Source organism: Labrus mixtus, chromosome 10 (genome assembly GCF_963584025.1).
Source record: "Labrus mixtus chromosome 10, fLabMix1.1, whole genome shotgun sequence".
NCBI lineage: Eukaryota > Metazoa > Chordata > Actinopteri > Labriformes > Labridae > Labrus > Labrus mixtus.
In genome coordinates this window covers 22182802-22203062 of record NC_083621.1, presented here as the reverse complement: position 1 = coordinate 22203062, position 20261 = coordinate 22182802, and the positions used below count along the sequence as shown (strand labels likewise).

The 20261-nt window shown below is 39.6% G+C and overlaps 1 protein-coding gene across 2 annotated transcripts in view; it reads left to right on the top strand.

Moving 5' to 3' along the window:
- Window positions 1–20261, top strand: part of il1rapl2 (interleukin 1 receptor accessory protein-like 2) — a 288013-nt gene that overhangs the window by 257851 nt on the left and 9901 nt on the right. For both annotated transcript variants that reach the window (XM_061048776.1, XM_061048777.1), the window contains exons 8-11: window positions 4150–4295; window positions 16558–16698; window positions 16960–17020; window positions 17859–17968. In XM_061048776.1, the coding sequence (XP_060904759.1) occupies window positions 4150–4295; window positions 16558–16698; window positions 16960–17020; window positions 17859–17968 (458 nt within the window). The remainder of the gene's footprint in view (window positions 1–4149; window positions 4296–16557; window positions 16699–16959; window positions 17021–17858; window positions 17969–20261) is intronic.

Genomic DNA, 20261 nt, shown 5'->3' with positions numbered 1-20261 from the left:
GAAGAAAAACATGATGATGCATAAAATCCCTTAATTGCATTGCAGTGATTTTTGCACAGAAGAGGACCAAACTGAAATGAGGTACACATTAGGAGATGTGCAGCGTGGGAGTTGCAGCTGGACTGTTTTATTTCAGTTAACATACAGTATGAATTCAGACAGAAAAGGACAGTATCAGTTACACTGAGGTTGGTTCATCAGAGCTGGGGAAGATTTAAAGGTCACATAGAATGCAAAATGGACTTAACCATATTTTTCCAACACTCATATGTGTCCCTAGTCTGTCTACAAACCCCACAATGATGAGAAAAGTCCATCCTCTTCGTCTTTTGCCTGCTCCACTTTCCAGAAAATGTGTGCTCAAACAGGCCGTTTGGAGATTTTCCCTTTGTGACATCACAAAGCTCACAGCTAGGTGTTTGTTCTGCCCTGACTTCTCACCGTAAACAATAGGGAATGGAGCGGGAAAGCTTGAGCCACCCAAGCCCTTCCAGAGGGCCGGGGTTAGTCACAGCTCATTAACATTTAAAGCTACAGACACAGAAACAGCCTGTTCTTCTGAGCAGGGCTGAAATAGAGAGGTTTATAGACATGATCAAAAACAGGATCAGAGTGGATTTATAACAATAAACTTCACAGACATGTTATGGGGAGATCTTAGACTTCTTTAAACTGGTTGAAAAGGAAGACATTATGTGACCTTTAAGTAGTGAAAAAAGCAATATGCTTGAGGAAATAAGGTTTATGGCTACTTGTAAAATAATTGGCATACGTGATTTGAATTAAATGATAAGTCTTTAATTAATGGATGTAGACATGATTGAAACCTATAGGTTTTATTTGAAAGCTAAGATGAGCAGAAGGTGTGCTTTTTTTTAACTACGTAGTGGCAATGAAATCCATGAATGAGTGTGTTAAATAGCAGATGTCAAGACATTTTTACAGTAGAATGGAAGAGTGGAAGTGAAATGTTTTTTTTGAGGCTTTAAGCAAGTGACTGCCTTTACCAGTAAGCTATAAAGCCCTTCCCTGGTAGACATCAGAGTGTCAGACACACTTAAAACATCTGACACAGAGGAGCAGAGGGCCTTTATTCTCTGTCTGCAACAACAAAGCAGATTATTATAAAAATGTAATGGATAGAACTTTAATTAAAGCCTAAGTGGCCGATATGTTTCTTTCTGCTAATTCAACATCTACTAAACATGTCCTGATCTATGTTCTTGGTAGCCTCTGTTAACTCCTATTGGTATGACTGTTTTTGAATCCAGACTGTCTGGACTACTGTGGCCAAAGCCAAATCAAACCAAATGCTGTCAAGAGGAAAAATAACAAAATACTGAAGCCTGGCTGCTCTTTTTTCTGACCCCAGCACTGATTCTGCAGGGGATATGATCATTATTTCCAGAATCCTGCTGCTGTCTGCTGGTTTGGTTTGGCTGCTCAATATAACAGCTTAGTAAGACTCAAGTCATCTCCTGGAAGCAGTAACCCTGCTCCTCTTTGTATTCGTCATTTTAAAGGGATAGTTCTTTTATTTTATTTCTTTGTGGGGTTGTATGAGTTGCTTGTGATTAGTAGGTGTGAGGGGTGTGCAGAGACGACACCATTTGTATCTTTTGAACAGAAAAAAATGGTCGGTATCTGCAGTTGAATAGAAACCGTGAAGTGGGTGTGGCTTATACTGGTTGTGTTTATTTGTCTGTATTTTTTAGCTTTCTTGCAACAATTAGCATAAAAGATGAAAACAGACGTAATAATATAACCAATTAACTTTCGATTAAAGGAAGTCATTTTCATTCAGGCAATGCAGTTGTTGTGTCTTCAAAGCATCAAATTGATTTACAATTGGCATATAAATGAAACATAGCTCTTCTTCCTTATACTGTCATTTAATCCTTTTTTTATGTTTCTTTCTCTCTCTTGCTAATTGTTGTTATTTTTAACTACATTTTTATGAACTGTCTGGAAGCTTTGTCAAGTTTAAATCCCCCAAAAATTGATTTTCATGCATTTCGTTCAATTTTTATGCACCAATTTGCACAACCTTATATTTAACACATCTTGGACTTGAGCTTGTACAGTTATTTTCTAGTCTTCTGACTACTCAAAGTGCTTTTACGCCGCGGGTCACACCTACACATTCACACAGTGATGGCAGAGGCTGCTGTGTAAAGTGACCATCAGAAGTAACTAATCCCATTTATACAAATTCATACGCTGCCAACGAAGCAGCTGCAGACACTTAGGGTTAAGTGTCTTGCCCAAGGACACATGGGACATGTGGCTGCAGGAGCTGGGGAACGAACCTCCGACATTCCAGTTGACAGACAACCACAAGCGACCCTTTCCGTTCCTACATATTGCAGACAAGTGTCTATCTCTGTTATCAAAACAAAATGCTTAAGTTCAGAAACAGAAAAGACTCACAGGAGTGAAGGCTAAAGCTGGCAGGATGAACCCAGTGGTAAACTTAAGAAATAATATTCCTGAAAACATAATCTTATCTTTGACTGCATTTTTTTGTCTTCTTTGTCAAAATGTTCAATAAGGATGTTGACACGTCATTGTTTTCAGGAAAATTATATGACTATTTTGATTTTGATGCAGACAAAAAGTTGAAGCCCGCATTGTATGTACATTTAACCCAACTGTCAGGGGCATGTACAGACTTGGGGCACTGAGGGGTTGGCATGATGTTTAATGGCACATGCACGCTAATGGATTTAATTTTTTTACCCATTCTATTGCCACTAATCATGTGTACTAGTAAGTAACTAACACAACATATGCAACATATACATGTTCTTAGCTTGATTCTTTAGGGACTCAAAATCAATATTTATGTGTACATTGTCTTACCTGCCAAAATACATTTTCTGGTAAGTAAGTCCTTCACAAGTTAGACAGTGGCCTGTTGGCCTGTTAAAAACAGCCAGAATAGTAGATTTGAACTTAAGATCCGCCTCTGATTGGGCAAAGAGCCAATCATAGATTTAGATTTTGGGGTGGCACCTGGGGTGATCAATCAGAATTCAAGGGGGACCGATGTAACCCCTTGCCACCCTTCTGGACACGCCCCTGCCAACTGTGTCAGAAGCTTTGTTGCCTACATGTGTATATGTGTTAGTAGTATGCATGATGTCTCATGATGATGCTATCAGCATTGTCTCCAAATTTCCAGTAATTCCATCCAGAGGATCTCAGAGGAGCTTACATTATTTAAATTTCCTTTTAACGCAAAACAAATATCTAATTGTTCTGGCTTTTTCATTGTTTTTAACTGTAATTCATTGTTTTATAATTTATCACATTTCAGTTTATTTGACTTTTTCCCATCAACTCTCTCATCATCTCTCTCTTTCCCTCTCATGATTAATTGTTGTTATTTTTATTTCTTGTTGAATCTTTTAAAAGCTTTGTAGTGTTTGTGTTTTCCGTGATGAGTCTCTGAATCCACTGTAATATTCTATGTTTTAAATTTACTTCTAAATACATTGGCATGATTGAAACATGCTAAAATATACATATACATACAATATACATACAGACTCTGATTGGTTTAGAAGAGTTGGAGAAATTATCTGACGTCTGATTCAACTGGACCACTGAAGCTGACTCCTCTGAATCTGCAAACATCAGCACATTTGTCCTGAGCTCAGATCCCCCTGGATGTGGCCGCATCCGACCTTAAATCAGGCATAAGGGTGCATGCCGTGACCCAAACATCAGTTGAGTCTCCCACTCCTCCTCCTCCTCCTCCTTGCAGGCTTTTTGTGGAGTGTGACCTCACCATAAGGGGAAAGGCTTATTTCCAGCTGTTGCCAATGTTTTCTACACATGCAGCCTTGCTCCCTCTTTCCTTTTTTATCTGCTCTATAACTCATACGCCTCCACTCCTCAGTTCTCCTCTTCCTCCCTTGTCCTCTTTTATTCTAAAAAAACATTTGCATATTTAGAATACATGTATCGTGAGGTCTCTTAAAAAATGAAGCACTTGTCATTCCTCTTTCTTTTTGACCTCTAATTATGTTTGAAGGACAACACATATGTAGCCTTTGCATTATTTCTCCTTTTGTACATTTCAGGAGAGGGGATGATCCATCTGACTGACTTTAACTGCTGTATCCTCTTTCTATGTTTGTCTAGGATTTTGAGGGAGCATTTAGGGGAGAAGGAGGTGCAGCTATCCTTAACGTTTGATGCTGTTGAGGAGACGGACCTGGCAAACTACACCTGCTATGTGGAGAACCACATAGGGAAGCGCAGCGGGAGTGCTATCCTGCAGAAAAAAGGTAGATCTCTTGCTTGTTTTCCCCATTCCTTCTCCTCCTCTAGTTTAAGTCATGTTGATTCAAACAAGAGAAAATGTGCAAGATTTAATATTTAAAACTGCTTTCAAGTAAAAGGCTCATTAAATAAACAGGACAGTAAGGTTCAGAATCTTTTTTTTATTCCCTAGAACTAGTCACCAACGTAATGAACAACATAAATATGACCCAAAGTTAGCAGCCAAGTAAAAAACTATTTACAATAATGGGCTGTAGGTAGGACGGGATAAGGTTGAGGCAGCCTAGAAAGGAGCCCTGTGGCATCCCTTTTAGTAGCTTTGTGTGTAAAGGGGAAGATAACATAGCAAATTATTTTAAGACATTACGGTTACTGCAATACATTTTAAATGACATTACCCAAAATAGAGAGAACAGAATACAGAATTGAGAAACCAATAATTCATATACAGTTTTTGATTTGCCAAACCAGCAAGTCAGTAATGGAAAGCAGGAGAGGCAAGCGCTCAGTAAGTCTAAAACCCAGAGGCGCTGCTTATCAGCAGGTAAGGCAGGCAACTGCTTGGGGCCCAAGGCCTGTAGGGGGCCCCTGAGGGCGGACAAACCTTCAACTACAGCAGTGGTTCAAAATGTGTAAAGTTTGCAGTGACAGTAGTACCCCTAAGGGGGCCCCTTCTGACTTTGTACGGCTAAGTGAAGCATGCATCATTGGTTTGAAAACCTGAGGAGGACAATGAAAGTGATGGTCGGAAAGTGAAGAGGAATTTTCCTTGTGGGAGTAAAAACAAAAAGACAGAGGTAAGTGGTACATGGAGCAGATGATGATGATTGAATATATTAGTAAATAACTGAATGCTGCTAGTCCAGCCTTAACTATGGGGGAGAGACACTTGAATAACATAACTTCTGCATTACATTATGATGTTTGTTCTGTGAAGTTTAACATTAGTGCATTAGTTAGTCGAGTGCACACCACCAGGAGTCAGAGTCGCCATTGCAGGGGGCCCCTGTGAATCTTTGTCTTGGGCCCCAACAGACTCTAGAATCGCAACTGCTAAAACCCTGCTTCAAGCCAAACATTAGCCCCAAATGCAGCACTTGTACTTTGTTGTAAATGTTCCACCTGTCGGACTGTAACCTAGTTTAGGAGTAGAAAACCACACTTAATTACTCCACATGCAGGGCTGGCAGAATATTCAAACTGTTGACATGTCAGCACCATGCGTGTGCTTCTACGGAACTGAAAAAACACGGCCTCCAACTACATACTGAAGCTTCTTCTATATGTTTGACTGTTACATGCAAAGTAACAGACACAACTCTGCCACCTGCTGGACAGTGGAGTAGTACATAATTGAAAACAATATCTCGATGTCATATAATGTTGTTCACCAGAATGTTAAATAACAAGTGAGTGGACAGCTCACTCTCTAACCTTTTGTAAAAGTAGTTGCTGGTTATTGGTTAAGTGAGCCCTTCGATCAAATTTACATTTCTACATCTACATGCAGTGCACAAGCAAACACCTCATGGCAAAGAAGGTATAAAAGTGCTGAGCATGCATACATGTGCCGTTAAGAAACAGAAAAAAGAGTGTGAAGTGTAGTTTACAAACTGAACAGTGAAGTCTGATTTGGAGACACTTTGATCGGTACAGCATGAAGGGTAATGAAAAGAAAAGCTACACTAACCCCCTGCTGGTCGCTCTATATATAGTGCAACAATATGAAAGTTGGTGCCTCTTATTTAATCACCTTGGCAGTAAAAAACAGCCTTTTTCCCACTATATCAATCTTTTATTTCACTTTTTATTTTAGCAGGAATAACACTGTTTTAATGGTTCCTCAGCACTGTAATTCACAGTTTACATTAAAGGTCCTGTGAGGAGTTTTAAACTGGTCATGGAACAGACTGAGAGTAATACTGTTGCCTCTTTATGAGCTACTAAAGCACACTAGACCATCAGAAAGAATACTGGCAATTCTAATCTAATGTTTGTATTGCCTGAATTTTCTGCAGCAGGGTTGATGTCAAATTAAGTGATGAAGAGTTCAGTGAAGAAACCGACTTTTAACATTTTACAGAAACGATTTCAGAGTGAGTGATATGTTTGACTGTCAAGGAATTGGTCACATGAATGTTTTCGTTAAAAGACTCCTTAAAAATGTATTGGACAAGATCAGTAAAGAGAATATGTGTACTATGCTGTCCACAGGGGGCGCCAGAATTGACAACAACTGAAAGTTCCCCACAGGAGCTTGAAATAGTTAACTATTTAACAAGTTTGAGATTCAAATCCAAAAAAGGGGCATTGTGTCTTAAACAGTTATTTTTTTTAAAATCATAAAGACGGAGATATGGCAGAAGAAACTGCAAGAGAATAAGATTTTATAGCCACAACACTCTGTTTGTTTGTCACTTAATCTCCACAAAGTTTGTGGAAGATTTACCGCGGCAAAGATTCTGAGCTCGACGGATGGAGACAAAATAGAAAAAAGAAAATCTCTCATAGTTGCCTCTATAAATATTCAGCTGAAAACTGCATGAGGGCAGAGATCCCTTTGTAGAAACATTTGCAGCAGCTCTGTTATCTTGCCGCTCATCTGATGAACAGAGAGAACAGGCCTGTCTCTCTAGGTTTCTTTCTTGGGGTTGTGGCCTCTGACTCAGTGAATAGTAAAGCAGAGAGAAAAGCCAGAACAGAAAATAGCTAAATGATGCAGGAGGAAGAGATGAATTGTCTCTGTTTCATCAAATCTTTGGGAAAAGAAAGGCTGCATGAATGCTCTATATGAAACAAATGTATGTAATTGAGGGAAGCAGCAAGAGGAAGAATTGGGCAATATGGAAAGAGATAAACATGCACAGAGACAGTGGGAGGCAGAACAAGGCAGGCAAATGAAGAACAAGAGAGAAATAATAGATGCACACAGAGAGATAAAGATGGGGAAGGCAAGGGGTGTGCTAGACAATTGGAAGAGACTAAGTGAAGGAAAAAAGAGAAAAGAGAGACATCTCAGGAGGGAGAGAGCAGGACAAGTCCCTGTCTGACTTGTGCTGAATGCCTTGGGTGTCAAATCTATCTTACTATACTTAACTAGCACCCTGGGGATTCTCACAGGCCACAAGCACGCACACATGGCATCACACAGTCATGCACTTCCAGAGGGGTCAGGGTGGAAGCTGTGGGGGGTCTTCAATACTTAACACTGTAATTATCTCAACAAATCCAGGTTACTCTGTATGAATCCCTGTGCAAAGCTTTATACTAAAGCAAAGACAGAGATGCTGTAGCCCAGCATAATCTGCTCATGCGTGTGCAGCAGTGGTGCAATGGATCACAGTTTATCTGTTATCACCGCCACCCCATGGTTTGGCATGCATGTGAGCTCGGATCAATAGAAAATGAGCGAACATGGTTAAAATGAAAAAAGTTTAAGAATTGTGTGTGTAGGCACCATGGAGATCTGATGCATACAAATTCATTTCACTGTGTCTGCATTTGTAATGCAGGTATCAACTGGAAGCTGCTTTTTATAACAAGCAGAAAATGAACATAAGTTAGCATGCTGATTTCTGTCGCTGTAAACTTAGCCAAACAAAGTTGGTCACAGAGCACTGTGTTGGTTCCAAAAACTAAAGTTATAGTCTTTAAATGAATGCTCCCAATTTGTCTTGTCTGATCAACAACACAAGTTGCAGGTGCAGCCAGTGAACGGATACACACACAATCACTAAATGAGCTCATTTAATATTGCCATGTCGAAGCTTCAGTGTTTATCCAGCTCTGCATCGGTCTGTAAACCTTTCTGTGTTCTGACCTCTCTCCATTTTTCAAAAGCATCTCCAATATTGATCCTAGTTTGAGCACATTTCTTCTCGTGGATCTCATTAGAAAAATGTCGAGGCTTTTTAGGTCAGGTAGAATCACTTCTATCTGAACCGGTTCTCTTGCTCGCTTCCATCTCTGCAACACCTGTTGGTTTGCCGTTTTGCCTGGCAAACTGAGTGGCGTCCAAAACAGCTGTATGGAGGTGCCTTAAAACCGCCTACCTTCTCTGGTCCAAACAAAAACAGACCATTCAGGACCAGAATCTAAACTTAGAAGGAGGACATACAGACTGCTGCATTGTTGTCAGAGAAACCAGCACTTCAACACAGCATGTTTCCTTAATGTCTGGTGATATAGTGAGGTCATTTAATGATTTAGTTCAGTAGATATCTTACAAAATGGTCCTTTAACTTTTTTTTAAACTCTTGTGGCACTTTTCTTTTGTTCATGGTCCACTACTAACCTGAAAACATGAATTTCTATAAGAGTCATTTGTAATTCATTGACTACTTTGGTAAAGGTTCAGGATTATCCAGCCAGCTGACTGTAGCAGTGTCTCCTGGCCTGAGGCCTTCTGGCTATTAAGGTCACATTTGGGCGCCTGAACATAACCGGAAACCTAAACAAAGCACAAGTTTCACATGTTAGGTAAGCTTGACTTCATACACAAGTTATCAAAGCTTGATTACATGCACTGTGTGTGTGATTGAATTAGGGTGTGCGCTCACCCCGCGATGACCCAAGGTTATGGATTGATGCGTCTGTGTTGCACATTCGCAACTCACCCAAAGACACACACTTACCGTATACACACACCAAGCACATGCACTTATTGTAACTGGCAGAGCAGAAAGAGCTGCCTTCAGCCACCATGATGACAGTCTTACTGGAAAGAAAAATGCAGGTACAGAGACAGATTGAAAGAGCTGAAAGGAGAGAGGAGGGATTCTGAGAAAATGACATCCAGATGGATAGAGGGGCACTCTAGAGAGACACATACTCCGCTGTAACTCATTCTTTTTGAGCCCCATTTACACTTTGGTTAAGCCATCCCATATAAAAAAAAGCCAAGTGTAAATGCACCCAAGAAGCACTGATCAATACAATTGCTCAACCTACCTCAGGAGGAGGTTTAAGATGGATTTTAGCCAGATGTTGAAAAGGTGTAAATGCATCAGTCTCTCCAAGGTGTGGACCCAATCTTTACTCCTCCCTAGTGTAGCTTTGTAAGTGGCCTGTACAGATAACCACTCACAGTGTCCCCTGTGATAATGACGGCTGAAGTTATACTGAAATGAGTTCTCTCTCTCTCAGACTCTTGAACCGCTTGTGTGCAAAGTGAATTCTTCTTGCGTTTTGCATTCGCTTCACTGTGCCAGGATAAGGAAGCTTTGGTGAGTTGTGTTTTCCAGTTGTCACAAGTATATTTAAACGGCCGTGGACACCAACACAGCTACTTTGAGGTATTTTGGTCTATAAATCTTCTCTTCTGGTTTTGGTTTGTTAGAACTACAGTTACTACGTGTTGTGATTATAGGAAGGCACATGAACTAATGATAAGACAAAGGTCATATGAGTGTTGTATATTTCACCAGAGACACAAAATGAATGGCAGAATAGTGGCCTGATTCACAAAAAGGATTGCGTGGCTTTTGGGCCCCCAAACCTAAGCAAATCAGTCAAAAAGAGTCCGTCTAATTCACAAAACACACGCAAAGGGTAAAATGCTGCCTTACCTGTGGTGCGGAGCAGACAGCGCCTCTGGGTGATGTGGCTGTTTGCAGTCATTAAGGCAGAAGGTCAGTCCGTAGAGAACCGGAGGGTCGCCAGTTCAAGAATGGAAATTGGACTCGTAGCTGGAGAGGTGCCAGTTCACTTCCTGGGCACTGCCAAGGTGCCCTTGAGCAAGGCACCAAACCCCCTCTCCCACCAGCTCAGGAACGCTCACAGCCCCCTCACTTTGACATAGTGCATGTTCATACTTTAGGATCCTGTTTGTGCCTATGTGTGTGTAGCATGTTTTCCCCTCGCGGGATTAATAAAGTTTATCTTCTTCTTCTTAAAACTGACCCCTGTCAGCACATCAGCCACATTGCAAATTCACAAACACTAACAGACAAGCACAGAGTGGAGCAATAAGCGTCTGTTGAGACTCGGTGGTCACTGTGCCGTAGTATTTATAAGAGATGTTACGCTCAAGCTTTCTAGTGATCAGGAAAACAAATCCTCCTCTATATGAATTAAATACAAATTGTCTACAGTCTACAAATATGAATGACATAAATGAGGCATCACCTGCGAGCTTGTTCAGACAGTCAACTTGAGCTGCGCCTCATTGTCAACAGTCACCTGACAACACTTCCTCCCAATTAGCTGTCCATTTTGCAAGATTTCCGGTCTCTCTGGGTTCACACTGCAGCCAAAAGTAACCTGAATCCGTTTGTTTTTGCACCTGTGTGACTCAGATATAAGCCACTTTTATAAAACGTTCATTTGTGCATTCCCACAGGAGTCTGACACAGGCCACATTTAGAAAGCAATGTGAACAGTCAAACCAAAACAGCAGAATTGAGCATTACGGCTTGCAGTCTGAACGCAGCCTTGGACCTTGAGAGGGGGCAGATAGCGTGAGCAGATGATGTGAAATATTTGGAGCTATTTGCGGCCACAATTAATACATAGTGATTCAGGCCCTGAGTCTTTCTGAGAAAAGCTTCTAATCAAAGGCAGAAACAGAGAAAAGGAAAAGCACAGATGTGTCAGAAAGACTTGAAAGTGACTAAAAAGGACTATATTCTCTGAATACAATTACGATTCTGCGTTAATTAGAATTTGAAGGGAAATACAGGTTTTCAATACCAGAGTGTGGTTGGGACTTCTTGAGCCTCTAATAACCTCAGAAAGAGCTGCATGTTAAAGCATTTGAGCATCTCATGGTGGTTCCAAATATACAGATGAGACAGATGGTGTGTTTGGAGAAAGCTCCCAGGCTTTATTATATCATGGTCATGAATGTTATTTGACAAACTACTTTGGCAACAGATGCTAAATGCACTTCTTCTTCTGCAGCCTCTGGAAGGAAATGAACAGATACAGGGCTTTGGAAATCACTGGGTTAGTGGCAGGGTTACTAACTTGTAGAGAAAAGAGGACATAACAGCATTATCTGTGTGAAACTGTTATTGAAATCCATTCATCATGCCCAGCCCAGCCCTCCCTCCAAAAACAACAACGTATAAAGTCAACCACCACACTATTTTCACACCTCAGTTAAAAGGTAGCAAGTGAAGTAAGGCAGTTGGGGGGGATGATATAGAACAGTTGTTCTCAAACATTACCGATGAGAACCACCACAGAAAATGTTTGGCCACCATTATGGCCATCATTGAACTACAGTAGCGTAAGGCTATTTCACTACATATACAGTTTACACAGGAGGCCATTTTATTCCTGATATGCATTTTATTGATTATTGACCGCACACCACACACTACGGCCTGGGCTCAGTCTTTGTGTCTCTCCAAAAGAATCCAAACTGGATGTCCTAGTCATATGTCGTTGACTTCAGTTTCTGCTGTGCTGCTCGACGAATCTGCCGCACTTTACATTCTAATATTTCCCGTTCGGAGCCACAAATACAAAAAAATGTAACCTGCTTCCATTGCTTGACCATCACAGATGTGCTGGCCAACCATTTGATTTGTACATCTTCATTTAAAACGACAAATCTGAGACTTCCAGAGTACCACAAGAGGGATCCAACATACCACCAGTGGTACTCGTACCACAGTTTGAGAATGAATTGATATAGAGTGATTAGAGGAAAACAGAGAAAGGACCATGTTAAACTTATGGGAAGAGAGAGGGATGGATGGAGGCAGGAGGAGATAGAGGCGTCAGTTTCTAAATGGGTCTCATTACTAATGGAAGCAATCTGAGTTAATTTCACTGGAGAGCAAATATTTGGCAATTAGTTAAATTTCACAATTTTTCTCCAACTCTCTCTACTATAAAGTGCCTCTGTGTATACGTGAGTGTAGAAAGTAAGAGTGGAGCTGGAGAGACATCTACTGGTGAAACATAGAAATATCAAACACACCATAAGGTTCAATGACATGAAAAGAGAGATTTGTTGGAAGAATGATGAAAGCAACAGCATCACCTTCAATCAAACCTTTTATCTAACCCCAACCATTCTGGCTGGATACAACCAGAAAAAAGGAAGATCTCATGTGTTTTTGAAGACCTGTTTCCAGCTGGTTAACAGCAAGTATGAGAAAATGAGTCATCAGAAGTGTAACATTTTGACAAGGTGATAAAACATAATGTCTTATTATTTACTACATGGTAAGGGACAAATTCATATTGAAGGTGTTCTAAGTTTAAAAGATGGGCAATGCAAGTTTATTTATAGAGCATCTTTCATAAAAAATAATTTCAGTGTGCTTTACAGAGTTAAAAATGAAGAAATTATAACATAATGAACATTCAAATACATGGCTTTGAGGAAAAATAAGACATAACAATATGAAAAATATTCAAATAAATGCTAGAAAAAGATTTGAAGAAATCTAACATTAAGTGAAAAAATCTAAAATTAGACACAAAATACATCAAAATAACCTCAGATTGGATTGATTTTTAGAAAACTGAATGCAAACAAAGCCTTAATTAGATGTAAGGAATAAAATATAAACCTGTTGGATATTTTTTTTATTATAAAAAAGGAAGCAGTATATTACAGAAGGCTCAATGACATGCAGAATTTAATCAGGTTTGCTTGCAACAAAGAGCTGACATGTCAGCTCACCTTTTCACTCACCTACGTCACAACATTCAGGCTGTCATCATGGCACATTATTAGACTGAGACAAATGTTTATTAAAAAATAATCAGTCTCACGGGAGTTGTGATGCTCTTTGTGCCCCCCTTTTTACCCGAGTGCCAGATGGCCCGGTTCTACCCAGAAACACTTTACTACTGAACAAAGGCAGGAAAAAAAAGAGTCTTAGACAAACACTTTGGAGAATAAATTATAACTAAGTATTAAATAGTCAATTGTCAAATGATTGATTGATTTATTGATTCAGTGATTTTTCTCATGTAACATAGGGCTCTTCACTGAACCAGAATTGAAACAGTAAAAATGTTTCAGGGCTCCAATAATTCAAAGTTAAACAATGGTGAAAACGACAGCATAGCAAAGTTAGGAATAATGTGATGCAGAGGCTCAGATGCTCAGAGGCTTCTGTATGTACTGTATGCCTCATTCTTAAAAATTCAGAAGTGTATTGAATTCATATGGGGGGAATTCTGCCTGTTTTCTTGTTATTGTGCGGTACAGATCTCGCAACGAAAAAAGATCATGTAACACCACGTAGCCAGCATAAATGCATTTCAGATGCATGACTTTATATCTGTGAAGCATACCGTATCTCTTCAACAGACCCTGAAGGAATAACTCTGTGTCAAAGAGGTCAGAGCGTGCTTTCCATCTGAACGACCTGAAAGACTTCAGATGCCTGCACAAAGTCGACAAGCTCATGAGAATATCATCTGTATTACTCAAAGACACTAATATTTCCCGATGCCTCAAACCAAGATGGAAATAAAACAGAATCAAATCAATAACGCTTGTCATCCTTACCTTTGGAATTTTCCTCCCACCTCTGCCCTCTGCGATGCAAAATTCACTAACCCTCGAGTATCTTTTTATTCTTTATACCGCAATGTTATCTTTTCTTGTTAACTCTTAATAACAAGAAACCATGATTTGTTTTCCTCTTTTAAATGCAATATGCCTCCGTACAAAACATCTGTGATTAAAACAAAATATATATATATACATCATCTAGAATTAAAAAAGGAGTGATCACTGTTACTCCTCCCTGTCATGACTTGGAAAATTAATAAACCTTGTAAAAATGAGGTTGGAAAAGGAACAGGAAAGAGATGTGTGTGTGTGTGTGTGTGTGTGTGTGTGTGTGTGTGTGTGTGTGTGTGTGTGTGTGTGTGTGTGTGTGTGTTTGAAAAAAGAGAGAGAGAAAGATAGTAATAGATCATATTTCCCATGGTGTCATTCACCAGCCATGTTCCATAAATCTCCCAAACACTCATATTGCCTATGATAGCACTATCATTCTCTCTCTCTCACACACACACACACACACACACACACACACACACACACACACACACACACACACACACACACACTCACACACCATCTGAGATCATGTATGTGTGTATCTGATATGCTGACGTGAGGTCATCTGTCTCTCTCAGTCAAGGAAGCACACTTTGTATTGAGGCTGACTTTGTGTGTTCTTCTAACTTGTAATCTTCAGGTTTGTTTAATAGTGAGTCATAAAGAGGGTTTCTGTAGTTTTCCAGGATGGTTCAAGGTGGTCTTTGGAGCTTAATCAGGCAGAGCAGGTGCATGTGTTTGAATTAGTGACTTAAGCATTACTTCTGTAGAATACTTGTACTGGAATACTTTTTAATCTTTCTACTTTCTTTAAAGATACCCAGCCCAGTTGATTCTTGCCAAAAAATCATCTCGGGGCCATATGGCAAGAAGTTAGGTCGGCCCCAAGTGCAGAGGCTATGGTCCTCCAGGCAGACGGCCCGGGTTCAAGTCCGACCTGTGGCTCCTGGTTGCATGTCATTCCCAACCCTCTGTCCCTGGTTTCCTACTCTATCAACTGTCCTATCAAATAAGACGTCTCATAAATGAGCCTCCCATGTGACAAACTAATCATTCAATTCCCTTACAAAAATACTTTTCTTTTTTTGTGCTCAAAACTGGTTTGAAAACACGTCCAAAACAGGAAACAGTCTCCATAATGTATGAGTAGCCGATATGTTTCCCAGTTGTAGGAGCCAAGTTACATTCATACATGTTAACGTAAATAAATAAGCAGTGTCATTTTGAGTTCATCTTTATTTTAGGGATTTCATTGTATAAGTTAAGTTATAAAATGTATTAAAAGTCAGCTAAAGGTAATTTGATTTAATTCATGTGGGTTTTCTGTAGAGAGAGCTCTTTAGTGCTGTGGGAGGGTTAGACCGGTTTCAGGCAGTTGAGGATCAATTAAGGACCGAGCCACATGGTTTCTTTACCGTAGTATAGTTCATTGATCAGGAGAACTTGACTTTGAATCATCCAGTAAGACTGTTTAACAAAACTGTGGATTAAAGGAATTTGTTTTATCAGTTTTACTTCGGAGTCCTGTGGAAGTTTGTTCCTCTTCAAGTGAACATAGACGAGTAAATCCAAGGCCATTTGGTCTTCAACCCACCACACCAGTATTACAATTTTTTACTGCTTCCGTAATGCCGAGGTCAGACTACACAATATTTTGTCTGTTACCATGGTTACGGTGTCAGATTAGACGATCAGCCCTGAATGTGTAGCCTACTGTGACTTGACTGACAGACATGACAGACTACACAGGGGTACTCGGACTAATCATCACGTTCGACATGAAGCAAGAGGGACGGGACTCTAAACAACAACAACCAAGAGAACGTTTTCTTCAAGAGCTCGACAAACTTGTTCTCTGACTCATAGTTAAATCTCCTGGTACCAACTTCATCATTCCTCTTTAGCTTCACCATTATGTCGTGCAGAGCGCTCTTTGCTCTCATTGGTCTCTAATACCGTGGTGACGGATCACGTCAAAGAAGTCAGAAAAAAAATGGAACCAGTTTCTGGATGTCAAAAATTTACGTTTTCAATCTTATTTTCTTCTGTATTGTCCTCTTTATGATGAGTTAAGAACAACTTTGGTAAATGAAATGTACGCTCAGAATCCTGAAATGTTTTGGAGCTCTGATGACGACAGGATTGGAATGCTTGATTTAAATTTTTATTTGTTGGCCAAATTTGTCTCTAAAATCTGGAGGAAACGTCAGGGTGGTTTGATCTGTTAGTATTATTGTTATTAAGTGTCGGCTTTAGGTCTTTGGTCTCTTTGTATTAATAATGATGGAAGCCTGTTTTGGACTGAGCATATTGTTTATGTGTGACACAATAACAAAATCAATCAATCATTTAGTTCAGGTCACATTGGTTGCTTTAAAGTGCTCAAAAGGAAACAAACATAACAGACTCAGCAGTTCTCAGGAGGTGCTGCAGCTACCAGACTAACTTCCATATTTTGATCTGCACCGAGTCTTGAACTGGGACCCTCTGGTTCCCAACCCACAGTCCCTACAGACTGATGAAGGTCCTACATAATCAGTCTAGATTTGACTCTAGGTTAAAACACTGAAATACAGAGTCAGTCATACAGTGACCAAAGTCTGAAACACTGTTGAATGTATGTTATAACTTTTTATTTTTTATTCAGCCACGATTGACTTTTTGAGCATTTACTGCATGAATCTAATCACTTCTCCCTGGATCCGTCCTTTGCTTTTTCTCTGGTGTAGACATGTATCGTCTCGAGCTGGCCGGTGGTCTGGGGGTCATCTTGTTGCTTCTGGGAGTCCTGACTGCACTGTACAAGTGTTACAACATGGAGATCATGCTCTGCTACAGGAGGCACTTTGGAAGTGATGAAGCTGAAGACGGTAAGCAAAGTCTGTTTGCCCACTTTTAAATCAGGTCATCAAACAAGAGTTCAGACAAGAAAAAGAGCTTTTATCAGCACCTATCCACCAGAGTACTACATGCACTCACCAAGTTACAGAGAGGGATGAACAACAAAAACAGAATAGTAATGTAAAGTAACACTTAAATGTGCTTTTGGTGCCTACACAATGTTTTTAAATTTCACCCCTGGCCTGTGTATCTTTGATCCTACTCACTACACAACGTGTCTTTCTTCACAGATAATAAGGAGTACGATGCCTATCTGTCCTACACTAAAGTGGACCTGGACTCTTTGGGCAGGTGAGTTACTCATGAACACACATAGGTGTATCAAACATTATTTTCTTATTCAGCTAACAACACAGATTCTCAAACGCTCCATCGTCACTGTGAGCAGCGCAAGAAGGACTTGTTAACCTCGATCCAGTGAATTAGAGAAGAAATAGAAAAGAAAGCTTGTTTGTTTTCTAAGTAGATTTAATACAGCTTCCATTGCCACGTTGACAGTTTGGGGAAACACTTTAATCAAGCACAAACTTTTAATAGTAGAACCTTTAAACCAGAAAAAAAAAACACGTCTTTGCTGTGGTTTCTTTTTTTTCCCAGAGCATGCGTACATTTCTATTTTAGTTACGTTTTATTTGTATTTCCCAATTATGTTCTTTCTCCTCGCCTCCAGTTGGAAAGGAGCACAGTGCTATTTGTGAAAGAAGTCAAATATGCTGACTTGTAATTTGAAAATCAGCAACCACTTTTTCTCCCCTTACCCCCCTTTCTAAAGAAAGTCATTATGCCAAGATATTTCCCTAAATTCCAGTCTGTATGCTTAGCGAACCAACTCCCTGTATGAAATCCACACTCAGTAAGACAAAATTTACATTTTATAATCTCACTCTGAAAAAGATGGTAAAAGTTACTTCATTAAAGGAAAAACACAACTTTCTGAAATAAAAACCTAGTTTTAGCCTCAGCTTTTTCTGTAAACATGTAAGCAGGCTGTAAACAAATAAACATTCAGTAAACATGTATACATGTAGCAACATTTACCATCTTTTGCAGGTAGAACCAGGGTTCACACTAATGTCTTGTTTCGAATTTGATTTCAAATTTGGAACCGTCATCTTTCTTTTCCTGGCAGGACGAGCAGCGACGAGGAAACATTTGCTTTGGAGATTCTGCCAGACGTTTTGGAAAAGCATTACGGATACAAGCTGTTTCTACCAGACAGAGATCTTATACCCAGCAGTAGTAAGTATACGCACGTCTGACTGAGTGTCTACGTCACCTACAGCTCTCCTTCCTCCTCACTCACTGTTCAATCTGTCCATCTCTCTGTGGACCATTACAGCCCCCAATTCATTACTCTGTCACTGTAAATAAGAAACAGATGCTGATCTACATAACACACAGAAACACACAAGAATGTGTGTGTGCTTTCAGGTGTACATCCCATGTACGCAAAAACTACACAATCACCTTCTAAGATACACAATACTACACAACGACACTTTCTCTCATGTGTCTATTCTCAATTGATTTCTGAAACATATACACACTTAGTTCATGTCTTTTCCACCTGGGCTCATGTCTGGATTTCAATTTAACATCCACAAATGTAAAGACATGCTAAAGTTTAAACTGTGAACACACACACACACTCACACACACACACACACACACACACACACACAAACATGGCATTTGTTAGGTGTCAATCTCTTACCAAGTGGAGGAGTAAATATGGCTGTTATTGCTCCTGCCTGGTTCACCCACAAAGACGTTAAATACACATCCTGCTGCTTACACACTTATTGTCTTTTTTATATTTATCTAATCTAAATCATTTATTATCTTATTTTATGCATCATCTGCACTCCACAACACTGCGCTAAGTGTCTAATGTAGGCGTGTGCAAATGAGTTCATTGTTTATGTTTCATTTAGTGTTGTACACAGAGAGCTTAGTTCACCCGAGTCAGTTTCCTGGGCACATGCTGTTTATATACCCGGTCAATAAGACGGACCGAATTCTGATTCTAGTTTAATGACACAGTTTGTTGACAACTTGTTGCAAATTCCTAAAAGATTAACGCTGAAATTGTTTAATACTGTTGTAAACTTCAGGACGGCTTTTACAGTCTATTGTGGCTATCTGTGCATTTTGAAGTGTGTAAGTAAAATAAAGAGGCAGAGATGATGTCATTCTCCGGGCCAGCATCACAGCCAAGCATCATAGCTAGGCTCATCTCTGGTGTAGCAGGGTTGAGTGAAACATTTAGATCGGTACGCAATACAGGCCATATGTTTCATAAAACACTACACAAACAGTTATCGATCGCTGACACATTCTCCCACATGCATTACATGTGCATGTATATGTGTGTATACAAACCAATACACTGGTAAAATTAGGATTTGTATAAAGAGGGTTAGGAGTCTTTATTGTAGAAAGTCTGATAAAGCACCAAACAGCATGCAGATAAAGCTTGTAGAGGTACGTTGGCCGGGAAGTGCAAAACAAAATTAGAAAGTGTGAAACACTTTTACAAAGCTGGAGACAAATTTACATTTTGGAAAACATTTTTGCATTTAATAAAACAAAATGACAAAAGCAAAACACTTTAACGTTTTAGAAAACAAGTGTACAAGATGTAGGGCCTGACCAATATGGGATTTTTTGGGGGCCGATACCAATATTGATATTTGGGGGGGATCTGATATATCGGTCGATATCTTTCTTTGATCTTATTCAATCTGTAGAGATTGATTTTGAGACATTGTTTTGTATTTTGTTTTGACCATTTGTGCACTTTTGATATGGAGCTTCCTAAACTCCTTTAAAATGGAAGATGAATGATGTCTGTGGTACAATTGATAAGTACAATTTTCTAAGGCACCTGGTAGATTCCACTGTCGTAATAATGCACAGGATAAAATACTGAGCCATTTCACCCAGTTAATACCATACTAATTTCACATTTGAAAAACATCCTGTTAAATAATGTAGCTGCAGAAATAACATCTCAGTGAGGCAGGAAAGAAAAATAATGTTTCTTCTTTGAATCAGTTAACATTTTCTAAAAAAAGAAAATCATTATTAAATATATTTAAATATGGTTAAATATGGATTGTTGCCCTACATAGTCTGCCCTTAGACAGATAAATATATGCCTCTTCCCAACACATGCACAAGACAAACACAGACATCAGTGCATCCTGAAGCAGATGACAAAGTCATATTTCCTCCAGAAATGAGGTCTACTTTCCGTGCCCTAAAAACATCCACAGAACAAATGTCCACTGTGCATAACTTCACACATACTCCATCAAATCTGCATATAAACTAAAGGTTACATCGTGTGAAAGAACACTATGAACGAGAGAATCACTGAGACACGGTGATGACTTTCCAATGCTCAACAGAGAAACCATAGTGATGTGACCCAAAATACACCATTCAATTATCCACTCCATTAGCCCTCCGACATTATCCAGACAGAGACAAATAAACAATGGGTAGAGAACAACGTGCAGACTGGGTC